The sequence below is a fragment of the Paramacrobiotus metropolitanus genome, unplaced genomic scaffold, assembly GCF_019649055.1.
Source record: "Paramacrobiotus metropolitanus isolate TYO unplaced genomic scaffold, Prichtersi_v1.0 Parri_scaffold0000381, whole genome shotgun sequence".
In the NCBI taxonomy this organism is placed as follows: domain Eukaryota; kingdom Metazoa; phylum Tardigrada; class Eutardigrada; order Parachela; family Macrobiotidae; genus Paramacrobiotus; species Paramacrobiotus metropolitanus.
In genome coordinates this window covers 11,334-32,096 of record NW_026570601.1, presented here as the reverse complement: position 1 = coordinate 32,096, position 20,763 = coordinate 11,334, and the positions used below count along the sequence as shown (strand labels likewise).

The 20,763-nt window shown below is 44.4% G+C and overlaps 1 protein-coding gene and 1 long non-coding RNA gene across 2 annotated transcripts; one reads left to right on the top strand and one right to left on the bottom strand.

Annotated features, from left to right (window-relative positions):
- Positions 1–12,071: 12,071 nt before the first annotated feature.
- On the bottom strand, positions 12,072–13,479 carry LOC129602277 (uncharacterized). The gene is made up of 3 exons (XR_008692375.1): positions 13,319–13,479; positions 13,042–13,146; positions 12,072–12,373 (listed from the first exon to the last, which is right to left on the bottom strand). It is a non-coding gene; the product is annotated as an uncharacterized LOC129602277 (long non-coding RNA).
- A 428-nt stretch (positions 13,480–13,907) lies between these two features.
- LOC129602276 (uncharacterized) lies at positions 13,908–16,208 on the top strand. The gene is made up of 3 exons (XM_055501273.1): positions 13,908–14,499; positions 14,991–15,761; positions 15,826–16,208. The coding sequence occupies exons 2-3, from the start codon at positions 15,037–15,039 to the stop codon at positions 15,947–15,949; spliced, it is 849 nt and encodes a 282-aa protein (XP_055357248.1). The 5' UTR covers positions 13,908–14,499; positions 14,991–15,036; the 3' UTR covers positions 15,950–16,208.
- Positions 16,209–20,763: the final 4,555 nt, after the last annotated feature.

The following is a 20,763-nucleotide window of genomic DNA, read 5'->3' as shown; positions in this document are numbered from 1 at the left end:
AATCTAATACCAATCATAACCGGCTATGCAAACACCTGAAACACGTAATCGCAACAGCGAGTATGAATGGGTTGATTGTGTGCCTGGCTGATTTCGTAAAGCGGAGGGATATTTTAGAACCCTTACGTTTTCCTACGGTTTCGGGAGGTGGAAAGAAGATAGGGCAGAAGACCAAGAGGACTGGTCGAGGTTACACTACCCGGGATAACTTAAGCCAACTGCCGTCGACAATTTCAGCTGGTTTTAATGTTGACCATCCGCAGGCAGACTTGTTAAACCAAATTGTTGTGGCTGAGCCTCTTCGTAACTCTTCTCCAGGTAAAATTGGTTAAATTACTTGTTTTAAAATCACTCATATCCAGTGAATACATTTGCGGCATGTTTGCAGAGCGTTGTCCCTGTTGCAAAGACCGCTCCAAAACCACGAAAGCCGTGGCAAGGAGCGAGTCCATTCGTTATTTCGAAAGAAGAGCAGGTCCACGCTTTATGTTGCTGCCGGGCTGTAAAGTTATACTGAGAAATAGAAAAGGCTCACAGTTATTCATCGCGAGAGAGAGTTTGACTACCAGAATGGAACGGGAGGGAAATCCATAATCAGTGCACCGCGAAAACGAAGATACTGTATGTTGGTGGTTTGTGTGCGAGATCGCCATCCAAAAATTCTCCCGAAACAGTGCCAAATGGACAAAGCAGTTTTGTTTTCGCAAGTTGAGTTGCAGGAAATTGCCGAATTTTTTTGCTGCTTTGTGAGTATAGGTTATAAACTCGTCAGCTGAATAGCGTCGAGTTTATATTTTGCATTAATATCCTTTGCATAAGAAAACACTGTCAGTTTAGCTTCTTTTTTGAGCACATCATATTCATGTTAGCGTACAAGAGAAACTCCATACCAGCTTCCATGCTTTTCGATTTTGTAATTTTTGTTGTTCGTAATATATATCTTTGTACTGATGCTTTTATTCTGCTTGTATGAGTACTGTCTTACATTTAACCTGTGCTTACTGCTTAATATTCATGTTCAGTGAATGTTTAGCATACATAATTAAGACGTGTTTCTGTACAGGTGTATTGTGAGGTATTAAACCTGCTCTATTAAATCATAGTATTGCATCTTAGTTACCGTGGTAGCTTGCTGGTACAAGTATTAATCAATAAAACTACCGTTCTTCTATTTTGTGTAACTATCGACTGCATCACGCAAGATTTAAGCGATGTTAATGTGGTACTAAAAATCTATATACAAAATGCCCAGGATTGCGTTGGAAGAGCCAAATGTTTTTTTGCGATACTTAAAAGATTTTCATCGTGCTGCAGCCCAGTCCCCCAGTAACTTCTACCAACTATAATTCTGCCACAGATTTTTGGAGTCATTATCAACTGCAGATCAGATACGCATGGTAAAATGAATTGGTTCTTGTAAGAATTTAAAGGTCAACTTGCTAATGCTCACTTGTTATTACTGCTGACCAGGGCGCTGTACATGAATTAATGCAATTTTCACCGAAACCTCATACAGCTTGATGGAGATATGCTGATAAATTTGCAGAAACTGCAGAATGTCTGAAAGAGTTTTCACAGGAAGTGGAGAATAGGATTCAGGAGCTGAGAAAGCCAGTCAAACAGCAAGCCTGTGCTCATTGCAACCAACATGCCGAGATGTCACTAGCCGCAGTTTACTGAATATTCATGGATCGGGATGATTTACACACGTACTTTATTGGCGAAATCGACCGAAAGCGAAAAGAGCGGACATCGTGCACATTAAAGAGCGAAAACCGGAAGAAATAAGAATGCAACAAAACGTGCAAACACGTACGGAGACTGCTATCGCGGATTATTCAATATTTACTGGGGGCGAGAAAAAACTGATAAACTGTGGTTACGCCATGAAAATTTTACGCGCTACACAGATCGCCTTCACGAAATGCAGACTGAATTCCGAATGCCATGACCAGCGTTACGAATCAGTGCAAGAGTACCTTAAAAGCGCGATCGAAGCTTATGCTGCTGTAAGCATTGGTGCTATAACGTTTCAAGAAGCTGCAAACCAAATCCAGGACGCCCGGGACTTCGTGCTGTAGTAGAACTTGTCTGAACTCGTAAAATGCTTCAGCTGCATCTGTGACATATTCCTGAAGTTTAACATAATTTGTTCACCTCGATTACAATGCACAGCGTTATCAAAAAACACAATCAGTAAAATCTCACTAGCGCTGTATTGCCTGTTTTATGGTCAAGGTGCAACATTTTTATCGTGCACAGTGTGCACGATAAAACAACACGTTAACTGCACACAACAACACGTTAACGAAACCGCATGCTAGTAGAAGAAAAACCTTAACTTTATTTTAAGTACAGTACTTAATTACGGAAAACAAACCGGAGATGGTGATTTATGAGTAGATTTTATGAGCAACGTTATATTTATGAGTTATGTTTATGCTTATGCTTATGAATTATGTTTTATGTTTATGTTTTATGTGTTATGTTTTATGATTATGATTATGTGAATCTTACCTAGCCAACGAAACACATTTTCACAGAAATGAAGACAGGGACCAAAATGCTAGTGCTCATTTGACCATTGGGTTGCAGTGGTAACTGTCGTCAGAATACGCGCAAGCGCTGCTGCGCTCACAGTGCTCACACTCAGCCTCACATTCTTCAGTGCAAAAGGTTATCAGTCAATGATGCAGTTCAGATTTAGTCTATCTGTTGTCTCTGCTAAACCTCAAAACGCAATGCTTTCTCTACCAAATATCCTAATTTCGCTGTGAAATTTTCACATACTGATATCGGCGTACCGCTGGTCTTAAGCAATTTTAGCAATCAACTGTCACTGGTGACTTAGCAATTTACTGGGCTAATTGTGAATTTATCTGGTTGTCTTAAAGCTCTCAGCAACGGAGCACCATGAACGCCACACCTTTGTACCTGCGTCAATTATATTCAGGCGGTCGTGAAGTCAACTACGGAAACACGGTGCTGGTACAGCGCGACAACGGCCAATGGTGGCTGGGCTACGTTCAGGATATTGACGGGGATGAGTTCTTCGTTGACTTCGACAGCAGCAGCATCAGCGCCCAATGGATCCACTCTCAGCATCTCTGGTCACACCGCTTCCTGGATAGAGCTCGTTTTCTATATTGGCTCTTCTGCTGCCGGTGGCGCTGCGGAGGGGAGGATGGTCCGATGGTGTTCCGCCTTGGGACAGTTATTAAGAATGTCTGCGGCTTCCTGGTTGTGCACTTAGATACCACCAAGCCCTGCTTCATCCATCGGTCTCACTGCGTCGCACAGCTGCCGATACCCGGCAAGCACCCCAGTTTATTCGAGAGGCCTGACGGTTTCGCATTCCGCAAGCATGTTATCGGCTTCGAGCAGGCGCAGTTGCTGCGTGAAGTGGATTTCTGCCCAAATACATAATGCGCACGTGCCGCTTAGCGTTGGGTAGTGCTGATCGTGTGCGATGCCAGTTGCCGGTTAACACGGTATATAACCATGGATGCCGTTCGGTTCCAGTGTTATACGCACCAGCAAACGTACGAGATAAATGTCACTTGCCGCATGTTCGCGAGTTGGCACAGACACGGTGACATTCATCTGCGCTGAACCGGACGGCGACGCCGCCGGGCGCAGCATATTTTGGAATGAGGAGGCCCTGAACGAAGCGTGCTTAATTTATCTCGCTAAACAACGAGCTGACACCGGGACTATCAGCAGGAACTGCTTTGATCGGCACACTCCACCTGGGTTAGTCATGCGAGAGCCTACCCTAGTTAAAGCTTCTCCCGTTGAACAATTTATTGCATACATAGGTACAGGTAAAGCTTTGCCACCGATTCGTCAGAAAGGTTGATGTTTTGGCCATCAATCTTCACTCTTCCGGCCCTTACCTTTTGCCGGTGACAATGCAGCGATGTTGGCGCTTTGAAAGATTTCTTTAAACTACTGCTTTCGCAGCGGCAAACTGCGCCCACAGGAAACAATAACAAAGATTAACAGTAACAATGTCGTATGACTGCTTTTGCAGATATTTTGGAGCCACGCATTACCGATCTTCCTCATCCTATTTTGGTCCGTATCTTGTATAACCTGGATATCCGTACTCGGTTCTTGTGGATGCGCCGGTAAAACAAAAACTCAGTACTGTAGAATTTTCGATTGCTCATTTCGCTTTTGCTAATTTTCCCGCAGGGTCTGTGCGCTGTGGCGTATCTTGCTGCAGGAGCATGCAGCCGACCAGCACATCATTTTCGACGTTGATTCCCTGCGCTCTAAAAGATACTTTGATAGAGAATTCTTTGTGGAAAATGCCAGCTACGGACAAGCTTGTGGCGCTGCTTAATGGCTCCGTTTCGCAGCATACCGCAGCATGACCTTTACTGACGGCGGGCAATGCCGTGACCAATACAAGAGCCGGGCAACCTTCCAACAGACTTTTTCGGATAGCACGCAGATACTCAGACTGAAGGGCATTTGCTTACCGATTATCGTCGTCAAGAATGGCATGGATGTCGGCGATACGCTGATAAGGTCCTTCCTGAGCATTACACGGAATCAACATACCGGGGAGTGGGAATGTGAGACGATGTGGTGGTTCATGTCCGTATGCGAGCAATTGTGGCTGATCGACTACACCGTATCCATTCTTTCACTGGATTATTCTCTACTGAGCACACTTTGCCACAGCGACGACAGCGACCAGACCTGGCTACACGACGGGCACGCGATGCACCGTGGCCCAAACAAGAATTCAGCACGCCTGGAGGTGCTTATTCCGTTTCTGCGCTTCCGCTGCACGGAGACGCCAGCGGAACAGTGTCGGCGCTTAATAGCCGCGGTCAACGAGCATTGTCCGGCCGTTGGTCCAGACGTGTACACAAAGGTCACGGGGGTGCATGCGCGCTGGGTACAGACGCTGGCATACCCTAACCAATGGATCGGTATTCGCACGTTTCTAGATTTGTGAGTGAAAGTAATTTCCTGAACATGAAAAGTAACATGAGTAACATGAAAAGTAATATGAAAAGTAATTGGTTGATTATGCGACGGCATCCTCTTTGCTAGGTTCAGTAAAGTTCGCCCTGACGGCTATCCTCAGCGCTGGGAAGAAGTGGATCTGAGGCAACTGGATATCGCCGTGCTGAGTCCGTTGGCCCTTCGCGTATTGGACGGATACTTCGCAGACTGAGGACCATGTATCCATGAATCGTTTGCACATCAGTAACTGACTTAGAAATATCAGTATCTTTATTTAAAGGAGCCCGCTTCCTGTTATGGTGACATTAATACTGTTGGTCGTTGCATTTACTATCGTTAATTGGTTTGTTTAAATTTTCCCAAAACACAGGCCTAGTTGGATTATTTGAATCTGTCGAGGCGCCAACACAAATTTATTTCGGACTGTTTCTTCCATGGTAATCATATTGGAACGGATTCTTGATTTAGATGCTACTTAGTCTAGAAAGAAAATGTCTTGTTGAATACGCGTATTCTAAATTTGCTCGGCACGTTTTACAGCACGCTGATGGGGAAGGCTCTTCCAGATTGCTTATATTATTTGCTTTTGTAATTACTATTTCCTCGCAGCTAAAAGAGAATGTGGGCACTGAATCCTTAGTCCAATACGGGAAAAAAGACAAACAAGTAACGAGTAAGGAGCAGCGATATCCAAATTACATGTATTGTCATAAACAACCTGAAATAATGTTATGTTTTCGTCGGATCGTAATAATAATATTTCGCTGAAAAAAGAATGCTTTCGGTAAGAACAAACCGGAAAGTTCTGAATGCCACGGTGATTCCCGCTACTCCCGTTATTAACTAAAGAGAAGAATGTCGGTTCGACTGATTATGGTGCTCATCTTGCCGGCAATTGGCAGTGGCTGCTCCGTGAGATACTGTTAGCAAATAATTTCCAGAGACTCCTCGGTTATTTCCCAACTTACTATGTCACCCTTAAGGGAAGTGACCTGGTTACGTATCACCAAGCGCGTGAGTCTGTTGAGCCTTATTTTTGTAGTTTAGGTACGAGCATTATTTCATTTTGTGCCACTTTGTTGTAACTTGTATTAGTAAATACCAGCTTTTTACGATCATTTTGTAGCCGTTAACGTTAATATTGCTGTACAAAAACAAACCTGTCGTGGGCAGTCGTATAACTTATATAGGTAACACTGGCCTAAACGGGTCCGCTTTCCGCAAAGGCCCGGTTACAGTTAGTGACAATTTGACAGAGGCTGACCCGCTGTTCTTCTTAAAGTAATAATCAGATTCCGGGTAGAATATCCACTAAGCGATAACCCAAATCAGCTATGGCACACGCAGCCTCACTCGAGCCAGAATAACAGAATGTAATGCCGCTATACCGAAAACTCGGACACGAAATGTCAGCAGGCTGTATGCGCGCGCTCGATAGTCGCGGTACACCTTCTCGAGTCAACCCGTTTTCGGTCTACATACCTTACATCGAGCTTTCTCACTAGCGGCATCAATCTAAACCGCATTTGGCTACACCGAGGCAACGGTCAACGTCTTTGCATATCAGTTACGAATTAGATAATTTTTTAGATTTATAAACGTCGAATCTTCTTAATTAATGTTTCTCAGTGCAGACTCTTTTATATTACGATAATTATTATTGCGCATATAAACGTTTGATTATCAGCTTTCATATCAACGTGCTGCGAAAATCCCGATTCCCTGAAAGAGTCCTTGGAAGCGCAGTTGTAATATCGCGAAAACCATGCACACGTCAGGAACACCCTTATACCTTCGGCAGTTGTACTCGGGTCATCGTGAAGTAAATTTCCTGAACTCGGTGTTGGTACAGCGTGACAAAGGCCAATGGTGGCTGGGTTACGTGCAGGATATTGACGGTGATCAGTTCCTCGTCAACTTCGACGCCGGCACTAACTGCGCCGAATGGATTCACTCCCAGAATGTCTGGCCACATCATTCCTTAGGAGACGCTCGCCCATACTATGGTGCTTCCGTGCCGGTAGCGGTGCGGGACACCAAAGATGGTCCCATGGTGTTCCGCCGCGGGATGATAATCGAATACATCTGCGGCATTTTCTTGGCTGTGCGCCTGGACAATCAAACCCAGAGAGATACACAAAGCCTCGGTTTCGTACATCCATCTCAGTTCGTCCGGGAACTGCCGGTCCCCGACGAAGAACCGAGTTTCTTTAGATCTGACGGACTCGTGTACCGCAAGCACGTTATCAGCTTCGAGCAGGCCCATTCGTTCCACGAGTTGGATTTTCTGCCCAAGTATTTGTTGCGCACTTGTCGCTTAGCGCTGGGCAACGGTGATGGCGCGTGCAATGCCAGTTGCCAGTTTAAACGGTTCGTTATGCTTGATACCACTATTCGGTTCCAGTGTGGAACCCACCAACAGACTTACGAGCTGAACGTGGGCTGCCGCTTTTTTGCCCGAGCGGAGACCGAAACGATTACGTTCGTCTGCGCCGAACTGCATGGCGACTCCGCCGGGCGCAGTATGTTCTGGAACGAAGAGTCCTTGAAGGAAGCTTGCCATCAATATCTCGCTGAGCAAACGTTGCGAAAAATCGAACACAACCGTGGAACCGGCACGCTACAACTCGGTTAGCGCGTGGTTTTCCTATATATCTCATGTTTTTCTAACAAAGCTGGTCGAGAATAGTGTACCGATAATTTTGGGCGTTTCCCTTGAGAAACAGGAAGGCTTCATGACTACAACGCATTATGTGATTATTTTGCAGATGCGGAAGAGATGCACATCTCTGCTCTTCCCCATCCGGTTCTAGCCGTTATCTTGTATGGCCTGGACATCATTACTCGCTATCTGCGAATACGCAAGTAAATCAGTTAGGCGCTTAACTATTTGCTGGTCATATTACTGTGTCAGTGGCTGACAATCATGTGTGCTTTACAGTGTATGCGCTCTGTGGAGGATTCTTCTGCAGGAGTCAGCAGCGGACAGGCATCTCGACTTCCATGTTCATCCTCTGCACTTTCAACGACATTACGATCGAGAATTCTATGTTCAATATGCCTGGTTCAGTAATAAGCTTGTGGCACTGTTGAACAGCTCCGTTTCGCAGTATACGCACAGCATGACCTTTTCGGACGACGGACAGTGTGATCACCAGAACAAGCGCAGCAACCACCTGAAGCTGACCGTATGGAACAGCACTCGAATGCTGAAACTAAAGGCCCTTCGCCTGCCGATGATCATCGTCAAAAACGGCAAAGATTCGAAGTGGGGACCAAAGTGTTTCCTGAGCATCATCATGGATCCGCAAACCGGGGAGTGTGAGTGCACGGATCTGGCAAGCTTGATGCCTGTATGGGACGAACTGCTGCTCATCAACTACACCGCCTCAATTCCTTCGGGCATCGATTCTCTACTGACGGCACTGTTCTATAATGCCGATGACACCTGGCTGAAGGACCTGCACGCGATTAAGTTCGATTTGAACGGGACTCCAGCACATTTGAAGGTGGTTATCCCGTTTCTACGCTTCCGCTGCACGGAGTCGCCTGCGGAGCAGTGTCGACGCTTTGTAAACGCCGTCAACGACAACTGTCCGACCGTTGGTCCGGAGGTCTATGCAAAGGTCACTAGGGTGCATGCGCGCTGGGTGCAGACGCTAGTTTATCCCGACCAATGGACCGGAATTCGAATGTTCCTTGCTCAGTAAGTGTTACGGCAGAGAATCTACATGCGATCTGTCGTCAGTGTGGTTAAACTGCAACACTTTTCTTTCCGTCAGATTCAGCAGTGTTCGACCTGACGGCCAGCCGCAGGAGTGGCAAGGAGTGGAGTTGCGCCAACTGGATATCATGCTGCTGAGTCGTTTGGCCCTGCACATACTGGACGGATGCTTTGTAGACTGAGACGCATAATGACGATTCAGAGTCTGCATAACAATATCGCATATGATTCGTATATACAGTATATTATATATAATTATATCAGTATCGTCGTAGAGATGCGTTTCTTATGACTGTTAATTATTGTATAATGTTGGCGATCGTAGTCTGACTTGTTAATTGTAGTATGTATCTGTAGTATGTGGAAATTTGGCAACTTGACTTGCTAACGCGTAAGTGACAGCTTTAGCCGATTTACTAATTAAATATTTGTTTGCGAAAGCCGATACCTGCGTGCACCAAAAATTTGTAAAGCCCGTTGACTGATGTTATTTATGTTTACTGTTTTTGTTTGCTAATTTTGCCTTAAAATAAACAACACGACTTACTATGCGGTGTAATGTACGAGACAGTTAACTGCACGCATTCCAGACTCCAATGGCAGTGGCCACCATTACCGTGTTCCCGTACTTCGAATCGCGGACCCCGGAATATAACTGGCGAAGCAGCCTAGCGTCATGGTACAATAATACGACACTTATTGTCAATTTCGTTCGGTTAGCCCCTGTGATGACGGAAAGTTTCCGTTTTCATCCATCGCACAAAGGTCACGAATTCGCTGCAGATTCTGCCCGCGCCCTAGAATGGGATTTTCCCCCTTCCAGGCGTGTCCATCAATAATTTATCACTATTTTAAGCCCCGGCGGAAACCTTCGCGTCTGGCACCTGACTGGTGCTGTAACACCAAAAATGCAAGATGCCCTTACAACATTCCATTCCTACTTTAGAATTAATAGAGGTGATACATAAACAAATCCGCACTGGTCAGGTAAAAATTTGTTTGATTTAGGTCAAAGCCAACAAAACTGCAAGGGCGATGTTGAATGCGTCTGTTCTCAAGCTTGCATACCATTTCCGGTTTACAAGAGAGAAAAGAGAAGTGTGGCAAAAGCTCATTGAGTAATCGTAAGCATGCCAGCTCACGGCAATCATACTGAGAATAGCAACCCGCACTTGCTGCTACCTTTGCAGGTTGCAGTGTGCACTGAAGGTTTAAAGCTGGGTTCCCAGTGTTCTTTATCGATTTATTCATTTTATTCCATTCCCTGCTCCTGCTGTTCCCGTCTTCAGAAACTCACACACAGCTTCTTCTGTGCATGAACGGCCTCGGTTGGCAAATTTACTTATTCTCAGTTGGCATTTCACCCCTAAGCTTTTCTCCTAATCAGTTTCCGAAGACTTAGTGTGACTGATGTGACAGAGCTCTTGTTAACCAGTAATCGCCATGAGCGCCACACCGTTGTACTTTCGTCAAATGTATTCCGGTCGACGTAAAGTTAACTACGGGAACACGGTGCTAGTGCGACGCGACAACGGCCAATGGTGGCTGGGATACGTTCAGGATATGGACGGCGACCATTTCTTCGTTGACTTCGATGCCAGAACCATTAGCGCCCAATGGATCCACTCCAGCCATCTCTGGCCGCACTGTTTTCTGGGTTTCGCTCCTCTGTACAAGGGTTCCTCAGTTCAAGTGGCAGTGCCAAATGAGAAGGATGGCCCGATGGTGTTCCGCCGTGGGACGATCATCGAGGAGGTATGCCACGTCTTCTTCGCTGTACGCTGGGATGATCTCAACCCGACCCCTTCACCGAGTAACTACTTCATACATCAGTCTCAGTTGGTTGAAGAACTGCCGATGCCTGAAGCTGAATCGAGTTTCTTCGGAAAATCCGAAGGAATCGTGTATCGTAAGCATGTTATCAGGTTCGACCAGGCGCAGTTGTTGCGTGGAATAGATTTCCTACCAAAGTACCTGGTGCGCTCGTGCCGTTTGTCCTTGGGTAGTGCTGACCGTGTGTGCAATGCCAGTTGCCATTTTACGCGGTTTGTTCGGATGGGTACAATTTGGTTCCAGTGTGACGGAACTCACCAGCAGACGTACAAGATGACTATTGGCTGTCGGGTGTTCGTACGCGTGGGAATCGACACGATGATATTTCTTTGTGCCGAAGTGCACGGCGACGCCGCCGGACGCAGCATGTTCTGGGATGAAAACTCCCTGAAGGCTGCATGCCAAGAGCATTTTGCTGAGCAGCGAGTGCGAAATGCCGGCAGGATCATTACTCGGAATTATGGAATGGGTGGCCTTCACTGTCAGCTCGGTGAGTGTACATACATAGGTGTAAAAAAATTCAGCTTTTATATACGCCGTTAGAACTGGATTTCGTGCTGGAGCCTGGAGATACAGAATTCTGCATTATGCGAAACGAATTTATGGTCTGATTTCCTCACGCTAGTGCGCTCTCAGTCGTTATGAAATTTACCAGCATTTTTTTGTTGTGCAAGCAAGCGTAGCTCGCACTTTCTTGATCACCGAGGGAGGCTGGCAACCATCCATCAATTATGCGCTCATGTTCCCCGAACTTTGACCCCACTCAACTGGGTTCGTACTTCATACTGTCTATGGGGTCAGGTCATCCCATTTCTAACACTCTTCCTCAAGTGTTTCGCTGTCTAAGGAATGTCTGTCAACATAAATACGGTTTATACGTACAGTCCGCCCACTCAGTAAACAAATTGTACGAAAATGGTGCAAGTGCAGGTAGGAATACAGCGCTTAATGGATAATTCGATACTGTTGGCCAGGGAATACAGTATCAAACTGCCTTCAGGCTTATCACAAGGATATTGGGCTTAACTGGTTATCTTGCAGAGATAGAAGAGACAAGAATTACTGATGTGCCCCATCCACTTCTGGCTCGTATTTGTTATCATGTGGATCTCGTTACTCGCTTGTGGATGCGCCGGTAAGCCGTGCAACTACCACAAACAGCCACTGCCCAAACAAAATCACCCATTTTAATGACGTATTGCGCACATTGTGCTTGAATAAGGCAGGGTGTAAAACCTGGCACTGGCAAGTGCCTCTGGCGTTGCCACTGGCATGGCAAGGGATAAAACCTGGTATGTTATCCTTCTGGCACGCAATAAAATATGGCATATGCCGGAAAACTAGAATTATTAAAACCATAACTTTCAGTACGATGTTTTAGCTATGGTTTCTTGTAGACAGCTTTACCGTAAATGGATTATTACAATTTAGTTATATTAAAGACGACAATTTTTCACATATCACAATAAAAGACAAAAAAGACAAAAATGACAATGCTGTACGCAGTGCGAACGTAATTTCCGACAGAAAGGAACTCACTGATAAACTGCTAAAATAAAAACATAGCGATTAAATTGAAACTTTCAGAGCTAAATATAAAAATGGTCTTGTACCATACATCGTACGGTTATTAGTCCCGGCGAATACGTAATAGAAGTATTACTAAAACTGAATTTTCAAGAAATTTCTCATGTGCTGATAATGCGCTTGTTCAAGTCGATCTCTAATGACCGGCAAACTAATGATGTCCGAGAACGGCTGATCTCCATGTCGACGATTTCCGTGAGGTGGAACGCTGATGGCACGAGCTCTCCCTTCGTACACACACTGCACCTGTATATTAAGGGCATACATATACAGTACGGTGAGTTATACGGCCGGGCACTGCAGTAATTTTAGTACAATTATTGTACGTTATTCTATAGTACTAAAATTACTGCATTCTATCGAAACAATAATTATTGTAATAAAACTATCTATAAATATTCTGTATTAATAATGCAAATTATTAACATAGAAAATCTACTTATGCATACATAAACGAAAGTTTCTGAATATGTCTGCCAAGCAAGGTTCATCGGGCCATTATTAAGAACTCATTAAAGATAGTACATTAAGTACAATAATAAAATTTCACGAGTTTTATGTACCGAAGACCGATGGGCAGGGCGCAGTACATTGCAATTTGCAATACAAAAAGTCTTGCTAAAACTTTTGGAAATGCGACTGTTAGCCGATTTCAAACCACTTCCTTGCAAAATTTTCTAATCGTACCGATTAAAAAATTTGCAATATGCAAGTTTCGAGCAATTGCTTAATGGAATAACCGATGCAAAAATAGGAACAGTTTCTTCGATTAACTGGCAGTTTATTACTCTAACGGGCACTAAATAACTATTGAATTACTGTAATTTCATGAAAATTATTCTCATGCAACAAACAAGTTAATTAGCGTCTTATTAGCTTAATATCTTACTATGTAGATCAGCCTGAATATTTACCGCTGTCACTCTTTCTCTAGTGGTGATTGTAACCTGTTCAGCACTTCGCGACGTCGTTGCAGCAACTACATGTATCTATCAAGCCCGCTAATGGGAATTGGGAGTCTAGAACGAGATAAAAATAACAGCAGTAATATTCACCATTCAACCTATTCCTAATTACCATACGTTTAAAGTTTAAGCTGCAACTTTACATAATTTAAACACTTCACAATATCGGTTTTTATCAATATTTGTTTTATAATCCATGTTGTATATCACACATCCGAACGCTTACCCAGTGGTCGTCCAAAATGTCCAGTATCGGTACATCTTCAAGCGTTACTCTTTTTCGACAGATTAACGCAAAAACAGTCAGTAATGTTTCGGAACGTACAACTAATAAAATTGTTCGTAGTTTGTTTGCAATTGAAGTGTCATCGTGTCGTTTGCGTAACAACGATGGTTGAAGGCAGAACAGTAATTTTATGTTCAGAATGATTAACGTTTGATGTCTGAATGGCAACTACCTAAACAATATGTTGTGTCTCTATGTGCACTGAACTTTGGTCCGGCGAAAGAGAAGGTCGATGCTGTTGCGAAACTGCACCGTTGCACGAAATAAGAGGCGCCTTATACAAATTTCATAAACATACGCACACACTCATAATACAAGTACAAATACAAGTACATGTGCCAGCTGCCTTTTTGCAAGCAACTGTTCTTATCATCGCATAATATTCAGTTTTCCAAACAACAGATAACCCAAACCTTTAATTATCAGTCATGTCAAATTTAACATAAGCAGTTAAAGACAACAATGAATAAGCGTTGGATCTAAGTCCTTTCTGTTTTCGATGAGTGCCATTTCTTTTTGTGCCGGTTATAGTAAGCCTGCACATGTAAACATTCATACAAGATTTATTAAAATTTGAGTGCTCATTTAACATGTATAGGTAAAACTTAAAAGCGGATGTCTTTCGGATTTAATAACGGGTGTTTTTCGGATTTTCAATGATCACATCACAGTCTTACGGTGTGCTTTTTTTATCACATCACACCGTGAGTGCCTATTACCGGGATATTTACCTGCATTTTTTAATTACGCAGCTGTGTTAAGAGCGGCGTCATTTTGTTCTGCTTTGTGTGGAAATGTTTGGGTGATTGTAATTTTTACCGTGACCTGTACCATGGCGTAAGGTACAGACGGTGCGAAATAAGCCCGATAGTAAAACAAAAGTTTTTACTACTTATCATTATTGCAGCGAACTTTGTCTGGGCGCCAACCGGTGTCCATTAGGCGATGGGGATTTTTGCATTACAGTATTAAACGTACACCGTCCGTGCCAAATGATTGCAAATCGAAACGCGGATGCAGTACTTCGTGAATCGGCGTGGTTTTGGACTTAGCACAATTTCCGAATTCATTCTTTTTGCAGCACCATTACGCATTAACTGCTGATCGAGCTATTCATGCCGGTGGGTGTAATTCTATGAGAAAATTAGTAAGGTCTTGTAACTCTGGTCCATGTACGGGTTTAAGTATTAGTTGCTAATAGTAATAATGCAACTTAATGCAGCTAATATTGCAACTGCAACTGATACCATCGCAGTTTTATTAATTTCTGCAAATTGTACAATGGAGGCACCGTCAATATTTTCTACTTATTTAATAACCGCTGTGCCACGTGTTTTCTGGCATATGCCATATTTTATTGCGTGCCAGAAGGATAACATACCAGGTTTTATCCCTTGCCATGCCAGTGGCAACGCCAGAGGCGCTTGCCAGTGCCAGGTTTTACACCCTGCCCTTGAATAACGACCTACGTATTTCTTACAGAGGCAGAAATATATTATAGGTCCTGTTCGATAAGCGGTAACCTCGAAAATAATTAGGAGCGTTAATTTTTGAGCGGACCGTGCCATTACAGACGATTATGCCTAGATGTCTTATTTTTCTTTTTATGTAGGGTCTGCGCATTGTGGAGGCTGTTTTTTCAGGAGCGTGAAGCAAACATGCACACTGTTCTCGACGTAAACCGTCTGCATTATAAAATACCGTATGATAGAGAATTCTCAGTGGAAAATCGGATTTTCGAGCAGAAACTGGTAGCGCTACTTAACAGCTCTCCTTCGCAGCACACTCGCAGCATGACCTTTACGGACGACGGGCAGTTTCGCCATCTTCTTAAAAACAGATACCACTACCGGCTGTCTTTACTGCATTGTACAAAACTGCTGAAACTGAAGGCTGTTCGCCTGCCGCTCATCATCATCAAGAACTACGGGGATGCCTGGCAAATAGGCAGACTCGCATTCTTGAGCCTCACCAGGAACGATCAGTCCGGGGAGTTTGAATGCAGGCAGCTGGCGAATCTGATGCCCATGTGTGACCAGCTGCTGCTCGTCAACTACACCGCCTCCATCCCGTCAGCAAAAAATTCACTACTTACCGCCCTCCATGGCTTTAATGTCGGCGTGCTAACCTGGCTGGAAGATGGACACAAGATTCAGGGGCCGGAGGAGACGTCAGCGCACCTGAACGTGCTTATTCCATTTCTGCGCTTCCGCCGCACGGAGTCAACAGAGGAACAGTGTCGACGCTTGGTCGCCTCCGTCAACGAGAACTGTCCAGCCGTTAGCCCGGACGTCTATGCAAAAGTGAGCGGTGTGCATGCGCGCTGGGTACGGACGCTGATTTATCCCGGCCAATGGACTGGCATCCGCATGTTCCTTGATCTGTGAGTAACCTGCACAAATATCCTTTTCTGTCGTATTTACGACGGTGTTTTGTTCTTCGACCAGGTTCAGTAGTGTTCGCCCTGACGGCCAACCACAGCGCTGGGATGAAGTGGATCTACGACAAATAGATGTGTCGCTGTTAAGTCCATTGGCCCTGCACATTCTCGATGGATACTTCGCAGACTGAGATCAACGTTGGCGTTGTAGTTATTCTGTGCAGAAGCCGATTTGTTTATTGATTGTCCAAGTCACTTCACTGTTATCGCTGCATCTTACTGCCCGACATGGCCGTTATGTACAGCTTTTATTTTTAAGTCTTTTCCTCTCTATGCAGTTGTCTGCTGGTTCTGCTGGCGCATTCTTAGTTAGGTATGTTAGCATTCTACATATTCTGCCTTCGCTAATCCCGTTTTATACCTTTTATTCGTGTTTTACAATCACATCTTCATTAACGAAAAGGGATGGCGGGTGGAAGGCAAAGTTCGACGATAGATTTAGCAAATCTGCTGAAATCGTCGAAGCATAATTGCTTCGAGGGTCTAAGGAGCAGTTCGATTCATAAACATGCCACGATAGCAGGCCCAATGTTCGCAAAAAGAAGCTTCATCGGCGTCGTGAACGACGACTCTCCGGCTGCTGGTGCAGACGGCTATGCAAAGGTCATGGGGGATGGCCGATGGGGTGCATGCACGGCCTGAAAAGCGTAAATGAATTTTTCCGGGAGCGGATCTCAGTTCATACACAGCGCGGAAATGGGCTAGATTCCGTACCAGAAAGCGGTGAAGTATTTTTGTTGTAGGTTGTAGGCGGTATTAAGTTCACCTGAGCACTGCTTTTTCCCGAACAGATACACTGTATGATACCAAATTGCTTTTTAGACAGACTGAGTGGTACAGAATAAACTCTCAGCAGGCGAACTCTGAATTTAGACCAAACATTTCCACTCTAAGGGACTAACTTCAACGGCTGGTATACGCGCAGCATAAAAACGTAAAAAAAGTCTTATATAAGAACACTAGAACAGGCACGTATCTTTTGTATCCATAAGTGCGGTTGACGCTATTAGACACCATAAACAAAGTGCAATATTCAGTCGGTACCATTTATCCATGTATACCAAGGGAATATCACTTTTACAGCAGTAACAAGTTAACAACAACCTTTTTACCAGTCAAACCACTGAAAAATATTACAAAGAAGGTATCTGCGTAGTCAGTGTGGGCTTCAGTCTTCGGTCCATCCGGCGAGGATGTGGATGGTCAAACGATTCAGCGTCGATACGTTGAGTTCCTTCAAATCCACGGCATCCCAACACTGCGCGCTGTCATCCACGTCAAAAGGACAAAACCTGTCAATACAGTGCAGATTTAAAAAAAATTATTTGCTTCCCGTCGGACCAAAACACCAGTCTTACAGCTTACAAAAGCGCCGTTAACGAAATTCAGAAGCCGGCGTCAACTTTAGTCACAGGAAAAAGGTTTTTGAGGTCTTTATTTAGAATCCTACGCATCATTCGGTGATTTCTCCGTTTGCAGTTTTTTATTCGGTTTACTACACTGCACTACCTTTCACTCCGTTAACTACCTTTTCGAGAAGTGGGAGGAAACTGTTACGTCTGTTTTTTTGCGACTATTGCGCATGTACTACATAAGGGCAGAATGAGGAATTTGCGGAGAAGAAATATCTTTCTAATTCGTACTCACAGTTTCAGGAACATGCGAATGCCGGTCCATTGGTCAGGATAGTCCAGCGTCTGCACCCAACGCCCATGCCGCTGCATTGCCTTTTCCAATACGCTTTCATTAACGGCCGGACAATGCTCGTTGACGGCGGCTAAAAAGCGTCTACACTGCGCAACGGCAGTCTCCTTACAGTGAAAGCGCAGGAACGGAAGTATCACGCTCGGTTGAACATCCATTTCCTCCCAGCGAACCGAATAGTCTCCCGGCCAAGGAGATGCAATGTTACGGAACAGGTGGCACAGTACTGGTTTGGTGTGGGCGGGATCGGAAGCGGTGTAGTTTATTAACACCAGTTCCTCACAAACCGCCATCAACCCCGAGAGCACCCGGCATTTCAGTGTGTTATGCTGACAACTCCCTTCCAGACCCAGCAGCGCGTGGCGCGGGAGCCACGCGTGATCGCGTCCATTCTTGGAAATTACCCTGCGCAGGCGGAGACCTTTAATCGACAATATAGCTGTAATAGTCCACATTAGATATGCAAAGGAACCCCGAGGTTGTGCACAACGAATTGGTCCATGTTCAATAAAGGCCACCGTTTGCGTGCCCGGGGCAACAGTATGGTCCAGCGCCATGGTAATTTTGTATTCCAGTTCGAATAGCTCCCCTTCCCAGTTGCGAGATCGCCGAAAATGATCCACCAGCGGGATATCGAAGACGATGTGCCGATGGGCTGTGTATCCCCGCAGAAGGCCATTCCATAGCGCTTGTACACTGAGGGAAAGCAAAGGCCAAATATTATTTCAAAAGATATTGCACACAACGAGATATTTATAACGAGCGAGTAGGTTGAAAACCTACAAAACCGGATAATGTAGTACCGATATTAATCTGACGTACCGGCTCGTTCGCAGTTGCGTAAGGACGTCCAAAGAGAGCAGAACACCCGCCAAAACTGGATGCGGAAGATCATTCAAGTTCAAGTTTCCGACATCCACGGCTACAATAACAACCCGTTAGCAACCAAAAGACTCAGTATCTAATCCCAGTCCAGGGAAAATGCTGGTAATTTGCAATACAAGTAGTTACGCCCTTTAAACCTACCCGTGGTACTCCAGTTACCAAACTTTAGCGCGCTGCTTATACCAACGGTGAGAGAGTCAAAGTCAACGAAGAAATTGTCGCCGTCGATATCCTGAACGTATCCCAGCCACCATTGGCCGGTGTCGCGCCGCACCAACACCGTGTTCCCGTAGTTCACTTCGCGCGCACCCGAATACAGCTGATTATAATAGCGTGATGTTGCATTCATGGTAAGAACTGACGATTTTAGTCACGTTTTCAGCGGCGTTGGTAAAAAACTAAAATCACGGGGAATTAAAATTATTGGAACTTCGGGCATCGAAAAACTCATGAAATTTGTTGCGACGACAAAGATCAGTGACGTTCTAGCCGGTTACAAAGCGCATTATGTATCTGTAGATCCGGTTGAGATTTTCACCCTCTGCTTTTCCGATTGTGTGGCCTGAATTGCAGCGTATACACTGTGCGGCGGTCAAAATGGTCTGTTGTTAATTGATTTTGGCCATCCTGGGGTAGCCTAAACCTAAAAACCCGGATGACGGATACGGTCTGAACCGAATCCATTTGCGGTAAAATTAGGCTGAAAAAAGACTTTCCATCCAAGGCGTAAATCGTGCTGCTGCGACTACTAGAAGTAATCTGAACACCGAATATGAACACGGATAGAAATCGTGTTCGTAAGCGCATCCGAGATCTGACTATGCATTCGGACCGAACCAGATATGGAAACGGTTGGGTATCGATGATTCCGGCCATCTACACTTCGGTTACGCTGATTATTTCGGCCACCACTCACATTCGACCACATTAAATTTAAGTTGAGTTTTACCAATATTAATTATTAATAATTAAAAATTTGCAAACATGCAGTCTAGTAAGAAGATTTCATGAATGCGTCAACGAATTGTTGCCAACTTTTATCTGTTTACATAAAATCTCATCAATACTTACTTTTGTTAGGAAAGAAGCCAACAAATAAAGCTAATATCTATAAATTAAGCGTGTTTATGGTTGCATAATGAAGCACAGCTAATAGTCAGCTATAATGTGTGTGACATGAGTTTTGTGTCTACTTGATAACACATCACTTAATACTCAAAAAAAGAAACAAAATAATTTGTTGGAACAGAACACAGATTACTCTCTTTTAAAAAGAAACTGGAAAGACTGGGAGCCTGTTGTAAATTGTAAGTAAACAGTTTACAATTCACAATAAAAACATTAAGTAACAACTTTGTGTCAAGTTGTAAAAGTCGAAATGTCATGTAGCCAAAACAAGGGTGGCCGAATATAGTGTGGACCGAAGTAACCAAGGCGAATTGTATGCTGCCGAAGTGATAACATAATTATGGCCGAAACAGCGCCGCCGAAGTGGTCAAGCAAGAACTACTTCATACCGGAAGTGCTCAACCGCCCTGGTCGGCGACTACCAGCTAACTAGCTGCACTCGATCCAACTGCTTTTAGATTTTCATATTGGTCGGTAGAGCTCGATGCGTATGCCTGTACGACTCGTACAAGTTTAATTTTTTAACGTAATTTCAATTGCGGTACCTCCAGTCAATCAAAAATCTGTTTTTTAATTGTGAAAAGGGTTTTTTAAAACTTCTTAGCCTCATAAAAAAGAGCAATGTTTTCTCTAAATAAATTCCAAGCGAACAGAATTCCATCAAAACATACAGAATCGACAGCAATCCGGAAACACGTTACGATTCAAAGCTTGAATTTCGTGCTTTACGGAAGGTTTACGAAACGAATAGGGCTATGACGTCTACAAAAGAGGCGGGGATTCGTATTCGGAACCGTATTCGTAGTGTTCAGATTGCTTTCTACTGTCTGTAACGAGACCAAAACGGAAACCATTCCACGAGTTTCGCGGCCAAACTGAACCAAAGGTTGTCGCCTGAAGGGTAATCTTATAATGACTAAATCACAAGACACGTCCGACCCGATACGAAGATAGCTTTTCACGACAGCTGACGACCATCGAGAGAACACACAACAACGGAAATAGGGTTCTTTGATTATTCCGTATGCAGTTTCATCAGCCTCCTGAGCCGGAGTCTTTCCACCCGCAATCGTTACCGTTTCGTGACCAAGGAACGGCGCAGTACTGATTAATCTTAGCGCAAATGGTCAATGTAGTGACCCTTTTCTAAGACGCAACAGATAACAAGCCTATGGGAAACTCTGACAAGCGCACCGTGATTTATTTATCTTTTGATAGGCTGGTCGCA